The sequence below is a fragment of the Lissotriton helveticus genome, chromosome 3_1 (assembly GCF_964261635.1).
Source record: "Lissotriton helveticus chromosome 3_1, aLisHel1.1, whole genome shotgun sequence".
NCBI classification, from domain to species: Eukaryota; Metazoa; Chordata; class Amphibia; order Caudata; family Salamandridae; genus Lissotriton; species Lissotriton helveticus.
Genome location: NC_136061.1, coordinates 812,794,005 through 812,808,930, shown reverse-complemented (window position 1 = coordinate 812,808,930; position 14,926 = coordinate 812,794,005). Strand labels below are relative to the sequence as shown.

Here is a 14,926-nt window from a genome sequence, read left to right as displayed (position 1 = left end):
TGATTTGATTGATGCTCCCTCTTTTGGTATTGTGTTAGGGGTGCCTTGGTTACAATCACACAATCCCAAGATTGATTGGATCAGACGAACTGTGACCCTTGATTCAGTCTATTGTCTGCAGGGTTGTTATAAGGTTGCCACGGATTGGATTACCCCTTTGACTTGTGCTGTGGGTGATGGGGTAAGTGAGGAGGTGCGGAAGGTTCCTGATTCTTATGTAGAGTTTGCTGAGGTGTTCGACAAAGGAAGAGCGAAGGATTTGCCTCCGCAACGTTCTTTTGATTGTCGAATTGATTTAGCACCCGGAGCTACATTGCCCTGCTGTCGCATCTATGCCTTATCCGGGCCTGAAGAACAGCATTTGAGAGAGTATGTAGAGGAGATGTTGGCCAAAGGGTTTATTCGTCCCTCCTCCTCCCCTGCTTCTTCAGCTATCTTTTTCATCCCAAAGAAGGAGGGAGGTCTCCGAGCCTGTGTGGATTATAGGGCGCTCAATAAGGGTACCATTAAGAACAAGTATCCTCTTCCCTTAATACCTGTGTTGCTCGATCAACTGAAGCATGCGACGGTTTTTACTAAATTGGATCTCCGAGGGGCATACCATCTCATACGAGTCCGTGAAGGCGACGAATGGAAAACCGCCTTCAGGACTAAGTTCGGCCTGTATGAGTATTGTGTTATGCCCTTTGGACTATGTAATGCTCCGGCTGCTTTTCAGTTTTTTATCAACGAGGTATTAAGGGAATATTTGGATCTGAGCGTCATCGTGTATATAGACGATATTTTGGTTTTCTCTAATACTGTGGCAGAACATGAAATACACGTTTGCCAAGTCTTACAGAAATTGAAAGACCATCAGCTATATGTAAGATTAGAGAAATGTAGTTTCCATACAGACAGAGTAGAGTTTTTGGGATTTCTTGTTTCTGCTGAAGGCATTAGAATGGATCCTCGTAAGATCGAGGCTATAACATCTTGGCCCTCACCCAAATGTGTAAAGGAGGTGCAGGTATTACTTGGATTCGCCAATTTCTATCGGCGGTTTATCTCACATTTCTCGGACATTGTTGCCCCTATGACTGTATTGTTGGGAAAAGGAGTTCCTTTTGTGTGGTCAGATCTGGCTCAAAGGGCGTTAGATCAACTGATTGAACGGTTCACCTCGGCCCCTGTTCTTGTTCATCCTGACCCTGCTTTACCCTTCTTTGTTGAAGCTGATGCTTCCTTAGGAGCAGTAGGGGGAGTGTTGTCTCAGAGAGATGGAGAAACTGGGTTTATGCATCCTATAGCTTTCTTTTCGAAGACTTTATTACCAGCTGAAAGAAACTATACGGTAGCAGAACGAGAATTACTGGCTATTAAGTTATCTTTTGAAGAATGGAGACATCATTTGTGGGGAGCCCGCCATTCTATTACCATCTTTACTGATCATAAGAATCTTGAATTCTTTAGATCTGCTCGTGCCTTGACCCCTAGACAGATGCGGTGGGTCTCCTTCTTCAATGAATATGATTTCATGATTACCTATAGACCTGCAGCACAGCAATTGAAATCAGATGCTTTGTCCCGAATACAATTGAAACAGGTTGAGTGGGGGGCAGAAAAGGATTTGGGGTCTTTTATATCACCAGATAAGATTGTAGGTAGTACCTCTATGGACGATTTTTTGGCATCAGTAAAGAAAAAAATTGAAGGATATAGATCTAAACCCTTGGGAATCCCAGCCTTTGTTTTCTGTGAAAGATGGGTTGTTGTATCATGAAACCCAATTGTACATTCCTTCTGAATTACAGGAAACAGTGTTGAAGTGGTGTCATTCATCAGCCCTAGTAGGTCACCCAGGAATGAATAAAACCAGAGACTTTTGTTTACGTTGGTTTTGGTGGGAGTCCGTGTCACACGATGTTCAACAGTTTGTGGCTTCTTGTCCAGTATGTGCTGTGAGTAAGCCATCTCATTCCAGCCCGTCTGGTCTGTTGCAGCCTTTACCTATACCTCCTGCTCCATGGCACACTATTAGCATGGACTTTGTCACTGATTTACCGCTAGTATCAGGTTGCACTGTGATCCTTGTAGTGGTTGATTCATTTACAAAAATGGCCCACTTTATTCCCTTATCTAAACTGCCAACTGCTAAGGAAATGGCCTTAATCTTTGTAACATCGATAGTGAGACTTCATGGTTTGCCATCTGCCATTGTGACCGATAGGGGGGCTCAGTTTGTTTCACATTTTTGGACTGAGTTGTGTGGGGCGTTACAAATGAAAATATGCCTGTCTTCTGCTTATCATCCCCAGTCTGACGGTCAAACCGAGAGGATTAACCAAACAATGGAGCAATATTTGCGATGTTTATTGACTTCCTTGACTTGCAATTGGGTGTTAGCTCTTCCTCTTGCTGAATTCGCATATAATAACAGCATTCATTCAGCTGTTGGAATGTCCCCCTTTTACTGTTCCATGGGATTTCATCCAAAGGCCATTCCTATTCAACCCTCAGGGCATGTACCAGCTGTCGATTCATGGGGAGTAACCTTGGGAAAGATTTGGGGTATAGCTCAGGAACATCTGGTGAAGGCTAAAGATGACATGAAAAGACAGGCTGATAGACATAGGGTTCCAGCTCCACTTTATGGTGTCGGAGATCGTGTCTGGTTGTCCACAAAAAATCTAAGGATGGAAGGCTCAAGGAAATTGCATCCTCGTTTTGTGGGTCCGTTTCCTATAGTGAAAGTGATAAACCCTGTGGCAATGAGATTGGAGTTGCCTGATGAATATCGCATTCATCCGGTGTTTCATACCTGATTATTGAAGCCTTATAGGGATACCGACCAGACTTTGCCCCCTCCTCCTTCTTTGTTGATTGATGGTGTGGAAGAATTCGAGGTTAATGCCATCCTTGACTCGAAGAGAAGAAGAGGGAGGTTATTGTATTTGATCGATTGGAAGGGGTATCCTCCAGAAGAACGTACGTGGGAACCAGCTACAGGGGTACATTCTCCTCGCTTAATTAGATTGTTTCATCTACGACATCCGACAAAACCACGTCCAGTTGGGAGGCCTTTGAGGGGAGGTACTGTTGGGAATTAGCTGAGTTAGCTGCCTTTTTTCTTGTCCTTTTCTTCTGCATTAGTGTGTTTCTTTTTCTTTTCTATTACTCTCTTGTGGTATTTTCGGTGTCCTCTCTCTGTTTCCCTGTAGTGGTAGCCTCCTCCCCTTTTTTCTTTTGCCCCTCCTTACTCATTTGCCTTATCTGGAAGCCAGCACCGGTACTCGGTGCTTGGTTTCTAGCCTGGTTGGTTTTCCTAGCCAGGTCGTGTCCTGGGAGCTTGCATTCCTCCCTTTGTTCGTGTTTCCCCGTTTGGATCTATTCAAGACGCTTTGGAGCTTTGCCAAGCAGAACGAGGCTTCGTTCTGCTTCCTGGAGTTGGGATCGGCAGACCCCTTGCAGTCTGTGTGGCTCGTTGGATTTAATTTGGAGTCTACTGGATTCTTGTCAGAAAAGGATTGGGACAATAACTTTTTCCTTTTGGTAACGTCCGTTTGAGTGCAAGGTCGGTGTATTATAAGAATACACACGGAAGAGTTGATTTCCGGGTTATGTATAACCCGTTCACCTCGTTGTGTGAAACTTTGGACGTTTTCACGAAGCATATTGCTTCTAGCGTTTTTTGAGGAAAGCGTTAAAGTTTGTGGCCACAAGTTAGGTTGAATGCTATGTATATACAGCGATTTTGCTGTTAATAGCAAACTGAGGTTTTTTTTTAGTCTTTTGACTTTTTTCCCTGATTACCTTGGAGTGGGAATATTTGATTAGGAACAGAGTGAGTTCTGTTTCCCCTTTTTGGATTTACAACAAGACTCTTACAGAAGCTTCATCTGTGTTACACAAGTAAGGAGGGGAATTGGGTTGTGTTGGGCATTGTTATGTGTATACTGTGGAGGTTTCAGGTGAGAGGACACTGAGAATTGGGTTATAAGTCTGTTTTCTTTGTCTCTTCTCTCACACTGCTGCAGGTTAGAAGATCTATATGCCCAAGACAACAGGGTCCGCCTAGCTGAAAACGCAGAGAGAGTCTTGGATATTCTCTTTCTTTTGTTTTTTCCCACCTTCTCTCCTTGTTCGGTCCGCTGTCACGCTGTGGAATAATGGGCGTGCTGCGTTCCGAATAGGGGCAGAGGATTGGGGCCATCCTCGCTTCTGTGGTGTGGGTCGAGGTGGGTGAAATCCAACAGCCTGACGCGAAGGTGGCGGTCAGACTGCAATCCACGGGTACGGCAGTTCCAGGATCGCCGTACTCATAGTTTGCCCCTCAGATACTGTGAACTATAGCAAAATGTTCTTGCTGTTATATTTGGACTCATAAGTATGTAGAGGCCCTGGGATGCTCTGGCCATGAATTTCTGAATAAAAACACGTATTCTAAAGGCTCTGAGGTAGCTCTAGGCATTAATTGTTGAGATACATATAACACTGAAGGGAAAGCTTCACTTTCATAACTACATCTTCACTTTGATCCCTAGGGGCTACTTCTAATTCCACATTTTGTAAAATATAAAAGAGAGTGCTGCAGCTCCTTACAGCTACTAGCACTCCAGGATTTTTCTGAGTGGGAGCGCCAATCTCAGTAAGGCACTCACCACAATGCCTACTTTCAATCAACTGACATCATAGCAGGTGATCCCAAATGGAATATTGGGAAAAAAATATTCCGTGGACAGAATATTATGTCAAAAATATAGAGGACCAATCTATCGAGAATGTAAGTGCTAATAGCTAAGTATAGATTTACTATACCTTGAAGATATATCTATATATATATATATATATATATATATATATATATATTCACTGAAAAAACCGTAGGTTGGAAACATGTTATAGTTAGCTGGACATTTCACTCATATAAAACCATTGAAATTCCCCCGTTATAGTTAGTTCAGCTAACTATTACTCGCGCGCCCGCAATGCACTGCTGATGACGTCACATATTACATCACTCATGACATGGTCAGTGACATCACTCGTGACATCACTGATGACATCTCAAATGACATCACTGATGACATCACTGATGAAATCATCCAGTGAATGGGTGTTTTTCTGAAAATTAAATATGTTTTATATATGTATATCTAAAGGTTGATGGAAGAAGAAATGGGTATATAAGTGTATAAATGGCTGCTTTTTTGGTGAAAAATAGATTGTATAACTGACTGATTAAGTGTATCTTAATGAATACATGGGTTAGTGAGTAATGTTTAAATATATATATTTCTGTATCAGTCTCTCACTTTCTGTATAAGTGGCTGCATGTGTTGGTGAGTAGCTATATGAGTGATACATGAGTGTCTATATAGGTTATTGTTTGTTTGATTATGAGTAGGAGTGTCTGAGTGTTTGTAGTGTCTGTATGCTTCGTTGGGAGGTCTTACGTAGTGCATAGATGCATGAATGAGTGACTTACTGCTTGTATGTGTTGAAGGCAGCATAAGTGCAGGACTGTATGGGTGGATGAGTGTGTGTGGTGAGTAGCTATATAGGTAATTTTTTTTTTTTCTGAATGGGTGGTTGAGTGTATAGATGGGTGTGTTAGTGAATGAATGACTGTTTTAATAGTGTATTTGTGAGTAAGTACATATGTTTTAAACTAGTACATATGAGTTATGTGTGAGTAACTCTATGGATGAGTGTCGGTGTGTAACAGGATGATCAGGATGTATCAGTGTATGAGTACATATGATGAGTGAGTACATGTATGAGTGACTGTATATGTCTGTTGATTAATGAGTGGATGAGTGTATAGATCTTGGAATTACTAAATAGGTGTGTTGTAAGTGGCATTGGTATGTCTATTGTATTGAAAATGTTATTTTCTATTTTTGAATGTGTGTAATAAAAGTTATATTAGGGTGAGAGAAGATCTGCCACTCTTCCACAAGGATGATGTCATCAGTGATGTCATTTGAGATGTCTCAGTGATGTCATGAGTGATATCACTGACCATGTCATGAGTGATGTAATATGTGACGTCATCAGCAGTGCATTGCGGGCGCGCGAGTTATAGTTAGCTGAACTAACTATAACGGGGGAATTTCAATGGTTTTATATGAGTGAAATGTCCAGCTAACTATAACATGTTTCCAACCTATGGTTTTTTCAGTGAATTTCAAAGGTTTTTTAAATGCTAATTCCTAACTATAACGTGTGTAAAACCTACGTTTTTTTCCAGTGAATTTCAAAGGTTTTTTAAATGCTAATTCCCAACTATAACGTGGCTGTAACCTATGGTTTTTTCAGTGAATTTCAATGGTTTTGTAAATTAAAAAATTTTAATGTAATAATTGTTATTTTTTTATACTGATTTACTATATTATTATACATTTTTTATTTTTAGATATATTATTTTTTAAATTACATTACATATTTTTAATATAAATTGATAAAAAATGTTTGTACACCTCTCTGCAACGCAGCCCCCTGACGCGTTTGCAGAGGGGGAACTAATTCCGCTTGCATACTGGGGGTCCCTGGGGGCCAACTAGCCCACCAGGAACCTCCAGTATTCCCAAGGGGGCTGCATTGCAGAGAGGTGTAATGAGTCCACACCCTTTTTTACACCTCTCTGCAGCGCAGCCCACAGGCGCGTTTGCAGAAGGGGAACTAATTCCCCTTGCATACTGGGGGTCCCTGGGAGGCAACTAGCCCACCAGGAGCATCCAGTATCGCCAGGGGGCTGCGTTGCTTTGCCCCGGAGGGCGGCGGTCTCCGGGGCAGTGTGGGGGGGTTGGGCACCCCCCACACTTCTTTATCACTATGCCCCCACAATTCGGTCCCCCTGGGGGGTAATTTTAAAATAAACATGCCGGGGTTTTTAAAAAAAACATTTTTGGCCTTGGGGGTCCTTGTGGGAGCCCATGAGCACGCCTAGGGGGTCAGGGTGCTTCTACCCTGCCCCCTTTTTGTGTTCTACACGTTTGTATTTTCTGCTTTCTTGTGCCTCGGTCTACCGAGCACAAGATGGCTGCCAACACTTCCTGGTTTGAAGTGTTGAAAGCCAATGAGCATGCAGCTTGTGCTCGAGAAGTTTTAGAACTCAAAAAGGGGGCAGGGTAGAAGCACCCTGACACCCTAGGCCTGCTCAGGGGTTCCCACAAGGACCCCCAAGGCAAAAAAAAAAAATTGGGGTGGGGGAATTATGGGGTGCGCGCACTGTTCGCGCACCCCGCGATTTTTCGGTTTTTGTTGTTGTTTTTTTCACCTTAGGGGTCCCTGGGGGACCCCCTGAGCAAGCCTAGGGGGTCAGGGTGCTTCTACCCTGCCCCCTTTTTAAGTTCTACACTTTTTTTTCTGCTTTCTTGTGCCTCAGTCTACTGAGGCACAAGATGGCTGCCATCCATTTCTGTTTTGGAGTGTTGATAGACAGTGGCAGCCAATCAGCATGAAGCTCGTGCACGGCAAGGTGCACGCACGGTGCGCGCTGATAGATATATAATTGATTTCGACTTTAATGTTCTCAGGCACTACTGGAGGGATTTACACTATTTAACCAAAAGCGTGATCTGCGTACCAGACTCTACCATTTTGCCAAGTTTGGTGTAATTCCGTTCAGCGGTTCGGGCTGTAGCCGTGTCTAAAGGTCCTATGGGAATTAACATGGGGAAAACATGTTTTGGGACCCCCTTTTTTCTCGGCCCCCGCTTGACGAATCTACCCGAGACTTTCAGGGAAGGAGCGGAGCAGAGCTGGCCAAAATTAATATATATATATATATATATATATATATATATATATATATATATATATATATATATATATTATCACAGTACATGTGTGTGTAGTTATACATAGTAAAACTTTGCTTACCTTTAGAAACTTACCTTCACTATAATTTTGTCCTCGATATTCTTGACAAGATATTTTGTACACACAATATTTTTCCAGAAACCCACAGGAGGTCCAACACGATATGCTAATTAAAGACCCGCTGCGTGTACTTGAAAGATCTCAGCATCCACACTGCATTAAATTGTTAACTCAAAAGTAATGCTGGAAGCAAGCGGACCAACTCACAAGGAGCCATATGAGCATACAATTTATACGTGGTCTTCAATTAGAATAGTGTACTAACCAATCCCAGCACACTTTCAGGTTATCAGTAACGTGTCCTATGTGTGCAACAGTAATCAGCAGCTACAGCAGGATTTCATGCTCTTGAAATGTAGCACCCACATGGCAACGGGAAACTAAACACGATTATCAAAAGAAGACTTTGCTACCCAGTGTTCTCTAAACATCACACAAACTTAATTTAAAGAATCTAAAAGTGTATTGGCACTCCACTTAACTTGACACAGAGTTTACAATGTCAGTTTGAGAAACTCAGTAAAGAAAGCAACTCTTAAGTGGAAAAACATTGATAAGTTAAATTTCCACACACATAAGTGCACTCACTTCGTTCCCCTATGGGGAAATATTTATGCTTGTGCGAACTCGTGGCAATCTATGACGTGCATGTTTCTATGAATACTCCTAGAATTATTTGGGGATTCAAAATACGTTAACTTGGGAAGGTAAAGGTACTCCAAATATGTGCGAAGGTCCACGGGAGTACATTTAAAAAAAAATAATAATAACAATTGGGTTCGAAGTAATTTTAGTGGGCCCAGAACAGTGTTTCCCGGTACAAAGGAGGGTACAGATGGGGGCCGGCACGTACAAGACGAAGAATGTTAAATAAATATATACTGTGGGCTGACTTTTACCTCCATTTAGACATCAACACTGACACTTGGCCTCCAGGAAATCTCTCTCTATTGAACGTTCCCAAGGTGGGCGGGGGTGTTAAGGGGAGGTTGAGCCAGAAACACGGGTCACGTCTCTTTGAGGAGTCAGTCCGCGCTCAGCAGGTGGACTCCCCTTCTCAGCCTCTCCGCTGGGCCCGAAGCCCCTCGTTTGCCCGTCCGTAGCCTGGGATGGCTTGCCCTCTGCATGCTCCGCGCTCTGTGATGGTCTGCAGAGGAGGGGCGCAACAGCTGGGAGAGATTACGGTCGTTTCCAGATAAACAACACATAATAACTCGAACCTTCGCCTCGTTCTGCACACAGAGCTCCGGGGCTTACAATGAGTCCTGTCAGGCCTCACTGTCAATCTGTGTTCCCGCCTCAGCGTCATTAATGCACATCACTGGGGGCCCCTGCACGGCCCTCACACCACTGCCTACACAAATAGGGCCGTTCATTTCTGTTACTGGAAGTGTCGTGGACCATGTGTTTCTGTTGGGAATGGGCATATCCAAAAAACGCACATAGGTTTTCTTAACAAATTCCAGCTATAACAACAAATATTTCTCCTTTGTCAAAGGTATTTATTATGCATTATTTTGCTGTGTGCCTTTTAAGTTCACCACTTACAGTACAAACTTCATGACAATCTTATTTGAAGTGTAGCTTAACTCTGCTAGTGAAAGAGGCACTCCAGCTTCCATATTGTGGCAGCTCAAGATACTGTTCCATTATTGGATTTACTTCCTATACAGTCACACAACTATTACCAAACACCTCCCTGAAAAAAGGCAGATCCATTCCGTTTCACTTATCTGAACAGATCTGGGAACATGACTGCAATCCTTAACTGTGCAGAGAATGTCCCTCCTTGTCTTGCCTCTGAACAAGACATGTTACCCCTTCAGCCCATCTTTCCTCTGACAGGAGACCTTCACCTTCTCAGCACTGGGCCTGTGCTGGAGACCTCTTTGTCTCACTGTGCCCTTCAAAACAGGGGACCTCACTCCCTTATTGTGCCCCCTATGGACAGAGAAAATCGCTCCCTTTCTGTATCTCCAACTAACAGAGGGTCTCCCACTCTACTTTTGCTATCTCTCTGGACACCAGATTTATTTATTTATTATTTTAAGGAGTTGGCCAGACCCGGGGGTATTGGAGCGCTTTACAGCGTTTTTTTCCCGCAGGAGTCATATAATAGAGCCATTTTTCTTGTTATACATATTGGTTCGGAAGTCCAAGTGTGCTGTGCCGTATTGAGGTAGTACGTAAGTCCTAAGATCGCCTTGATTAGTGCACGCTGTCTTGGGTTGAACCACAGCAGTTTTTCGCAAGAGTCATATAGTAGAGCAGTGCTATACATATAGGTTCGGAGGTCCAAGTGTGCTGTGCAGTATTGAGGTAGTACGTGAGTCCTGAGATAACCTCAATTGGTGCACTTTAACTTGGGATGAACCTTTAAGGGGGGGAATGCACAGGAGGAGGTTAGAAAGCAGTGTTATACATATAGGATAGGGAGGACCAAGTGTGCTGTGCAGTATTGAAGTAGTACGTGTGACCTGAGATAACCTCAAATTAGTGCACTTTGTCTTGGGCTGAAACCTTAGAGGGGGAGGAACAGGAGGTGGTCAGAGAGCAGGTAGGAGGTAGGACATTGTGATACAATGTCAGGGGGCTCAGATCTCACTCCCTTCATTTATCCCTCGAGACACAGGTTCTCACTACAATAATGGATCTCGATTCTAGTAGGCATCTCAATTCCAACTTTGCTGCGTCTAAACAGATATCCCTCTCTCACTGGACTGCCTCTGGAGCGATATCTTTCCTTCTCAGTGGACAGTGTCTGTCACTCCATCCATGTGGCACATCAGACCAGGATTTATCCCTTCTCCCTTGTTGCCCTACTTCTGGACAGGCACTTTCAATTCCACCCTGTGCCATCACCGCACAGAAAATCTCTGGTGGACCTGGGAACTGGCTCCCTCGCTGTGCTCCCACCTGACATGGTATATGAGTTACTTCTATGCAGGGCGTTAAGTGGAATGAGAAAACGAGAGGGGCGGGGCCTCCAAGGGGCAAGGCCAAAGTAATTAAGCGCGTGGTTTAAAAACACTTAAGCTACAAATCTGTACTTAGCATAGTGCCCTACCCGACTGGTATTTGCTGCTCCTGTCATTGCATCCACTTACAGAATACAACAAGTAACATTACACCTACAACAAGCTAGAACTATTGGATTTATCAAAGGTTCTAAGTTGCCTAAGATAAATAAGAAACAACTACAGCTTCGTTGTATAGAACATTGAAAATGCTTCAGTTCTGAAATGATGAGACTGAAAGAACTATAACGAGTCTCTTTGAGGTTAGTTCAAAGGCAGTGAAGGGTGGCACTACTGCAGAGTTAAGGTTTTTTTTCACCCCGAGTTTGAGGGCAAAAATGGAGAGCCTAGTAGGGGCCTGTCTAAACACCTGCTTTTTAGAACTGCCAGTGCTGAGCATTGGCAGGACCCGACCCACTTAAAGCTCTGCTTCTATGGAACGAGACACAGCTTTGAAGCAACCTTCCTAGCTTTCTTGACACTTTTCCTGCATTGGCCTTCATTTAATTTTTTTCCATCACACTGACATAATCCCAAAAGAGCACTTTACATAGGGATTCAGAAAAGAACTGTTATTTGATTGCACGGACTGCAAGAATTGCCACAAATTAGGTTTGCCTTTACAGCAGTGAGTGTTGTTTACATTGCAGTTTGTAGTTGGATAAGATTGCGGGGTATAGCTACAACATATTTTAGAGAGGAACAGCTCTACAGCAAAAGTGCCATGTCCTAGAGGGTATCGTATGTAAGAGTTCAAGAATATTCAATAAGTGGAGAATAGGTCACGATGAACATCTGGTGGAGCAACTGCGGTACCAGGATATATTGCCTGAAACTGAAAATGTACACCCAGTGTGGGGAAATTTTGATAAACTTTTTTTAGGACACAATATTTATGTCAGACAATATTTTTGACTTCGATGATCTGTCATACAACATTCTGTCACACAATGGCGAATACAGGGTAGAGCATCACTAGGCTTCAATAGGATCCTTTAGGAAAGAGGCAGAGGCAGACTCCAGACTGACCACTAACCACTGAGATTTCTGGTTGGAAAATGGCCCTATACGCAGATTTACAATGGGAAGAGGGTGCAGTAATTTATATTCCTGTAGAAACTCCTCATATCTAGGGGAGAAAGGAAGGTGATGTGCAATGTACGACTCCAAGCATGCTAGTGAGAAGTTTGTACCGAGCCTGGTGCTTAGCTAGGAGTGCTTTTTTACAGCTTTAATGTGATTATCTAGGAGCTACAGAGAGACAATGCAAGACCGGGGCCAGCGGCTGACCACTTCAATACCAAACCACAGTCAAAATACTCTAACAACATAGATTGTGCGACAAATACTTTGTGGTATGTACAGCAATACTAAACCGCCAACGCTACCCTGTTAAACTCATGGACAATAAGTGATGTGTCAATGATGGAAACATCATGTGGACAATATTATGTGGCACAGATCAAATTGCAGCAATTCTTGGTGTTTGTGGGGGCAATTTCATGTAAACTGGGGCTTTTTTTCCGATGACATTCCTGTGAGTATGCTGTGTTGAATTGTGGGGTGCTATGATGCAGAGGTTTGCCTCTCCCTCATCACTGAGGTTCTTCCTGCACTTGCCTTTAGGCTCCAAGCGCTTAGAACCTGATTCACACAGTTATTTTCAAACATAAACATATGTTTTGACAGATAGAAATGATACCACTGCTGTTCAATTCTCTGCTAATAGCGTGGAGAGTTGCACAGTAGTATCCCCCCCGGAAGAGGTGTTGAGTGGGCAGTTTAAGGCGTTGTTTGCCTTGTAAATTTGTGAACACCCACACACTTGTGAATCTGTCAGCATTCACGAACTCCTATCTGAGCCTTTCCCATCCTGGAAAAGGTTGGAGCTTTTCTCCAGCAAAGGGCTACTCACACCTGGACCAAGGGAACTTGAGAGCCCTGTCCCCATGGAGAAACAAAATACAAAATGTTTTTTTAAATGTGCATTAGCACGTCAGCTGCTTTTCTCCACTGCTTTGTGCCTGTGGAGTATATCACATCACACTCGCAGCTTTCCAGTGATGCAGCTGAGCCTGTTTTGTAAATTTCACACAAAAAAGTATCAAAGGATGTACAAGCAGAGGTGTAAATCTCCTGACGTTGTTTTACACTAGTTGGTACATGGAGTCTGGTATCAATCAGCTGGCCGGCACTGTACCTTAATGCGATGAAATGCTGTGGGGAGTGCATGCATGGCTGGGAGGGAGAAGTAGGGGTGCTCTTTTCACGGACTATTCTTGGAAAGGGGGGCCCACCTACCCTAGAGACAGGAGGCAGCTCTTCTAAACATATCTGGCTCTTCGGAAGCAACCCTGCACTCTGCCAAGAAGGATTAAGGGTGTGAAGTGTCCTTACCTCTGCAGTGCGGTGCCGGCTGGCTTCTTCCTCGGGCTGTAGATTCTCCCCTGGGTCAGGCCGGTGCACAGAAACAAACAGGAAACCTGCAGCACGGACTCCCACAGCATGACAACTGCTGGGACCCCGGCTCTGCCTCCTTGGCGCGGTGCTCTGCTGTGCTCCCCTGCTGGGGACTACGGCTGTGCTGCCCCTCGAGGTCCTGCGCCGCCGGGACTCCGGTAGTGCCTTCTTTCAGAGACTTCGGCTCCACTCACCCTCCAGGGACCCCGTTGCCGTCTCCTTATGCGACCCCCAGCTGTAGGCCAGAGAGGCTGCCGTCTGTGACGTAGAGAGAGCGTGCCGGCTAAAGAGTCCCCTGGCTGTGAGGAGCACGGACCACTGACTATAGGTAAGAAAGAGGGCACCGCCTCTGAGGGAGGAAGGCCTCTTACTATGGGGAAGGAAGGCAAAGAGGCTGCCACCTATAAAGAAGAGTCTGGAAGTGTAGTGGAAGAAATTCTACTGACAATGGAGAAGAGAGGTCGCTGCCTCTGTGTTGGAGAGGTTCCCGGAAATGGGTAAGAGAAGCTAATAGCCTGAGTGGCAGAGGATAACACCGTGAGTTCTAGAGGGCAAAAGATTCCAGTGACTATGGGGAAGAGGGCCCCCTGTCTATGGGGAAGAGGGCTCCCTGTCTATGGGGAAGAGGGCTCCCTGGCAATGGAGAAGAGAGGTCGCTGCCTCTGTGTTGGAGAGGTTCCAGGAAATGGATAAGAGAAGCTAATGGATTGACTGGCAGAGGACAACACTGTGAGTTCTAGAGGGCAAAAGATTCCAGTGACTATGGGGAAGAGGGCCCCCTGTCTATGGGGAAGAGTGCTCCCTGGCTTTGGGGAACAGAGCCAGTGGGTTATTAGGAAGAGAAGTCATGGGCTCTGAGCAAGAGAGAGACATATGGTTTCGAGGAACAGGGGCCACCAGTTGTGGGGTAGAGAGGCCTCTGGAGCCACAGAATTGGCTTCTAGAGACCACAGGATATGGGGAATAGAGGTGACCAGCTATGAGGGATAGAAGTGACCACCAATGAGAAATAGAGGCTGCCTGCAGTGAGGAATATATGCAACATACAAGGTATGTGAATAGAAGCCCCCAGCAATGAGGAATAGATGCTGCTCACAACGAGGAAGAGAGACTGACAGCAACAGAGAAGAGAGGCTACCAGATCTGAGGAATAGGGGGCACCACCCATGGGCGGAGGGCCTACTGGCTATGGGGATGAGAAGTTGTTGACTATGAGAAAGAAACTCCCAGGTATAACTTTCAGGTATAGGAAATAGAAAAAACTCCAACTCCTGCTGGGGGGAATACTTTCCAATATGAGAAATAAAGACCCTTAACCAAAAGAACCGGGATTGCCTACTAAGTTAGAACGAGACCTATAATCATGTGAGAGAGTGAGACTTTAAAGTTTCAGAAAGAATGACCCGTTGAGCAATAGAAAGGAGAGACCTTCAGTTACAGAAATTGGAGTCATTGCTAATGAACAAATTGTTCAAAAAGTTGGGGAGGAGAAACCTTTGGTTATTAGAGAAACCCTCACCATAGGAAATAGTGACCCGCAACAAATGGAAAGGGAGACTCCAGTTACAGGAGACAAACTCAGA

At 44.4% G+C, this 14,926-nt stretch overlaps 1 protein-coding gene across 1 annotated transcript in view; it reads right to left on the bottom strand.

Moving 5' to 3' along the window:
• The window catches only part of VWCE (von Willebrand factor C and EGF domains), a 584,388-nt gene extending 570,822 nt beyond the window's left edge, over nucleotides 1–13,566 (bottom strand). The window contains exon 1 of the mRNA XM_078681086.1: nucleotides 13,281–13,566. Within this exon, the coding sequence (XP_078537212.1) occupies nucleotides 13,281–13,390 (110 nt within the window). The 5' untranslated portion in view covers nucleotides 13,391–13,566. The remainder of the gene's footprint in view (nucleotides 1–13,280) is intronic.
• Between the last annotated feature and the right edge of the window lie 1,360 nt (nucleotides 13,567–14,926).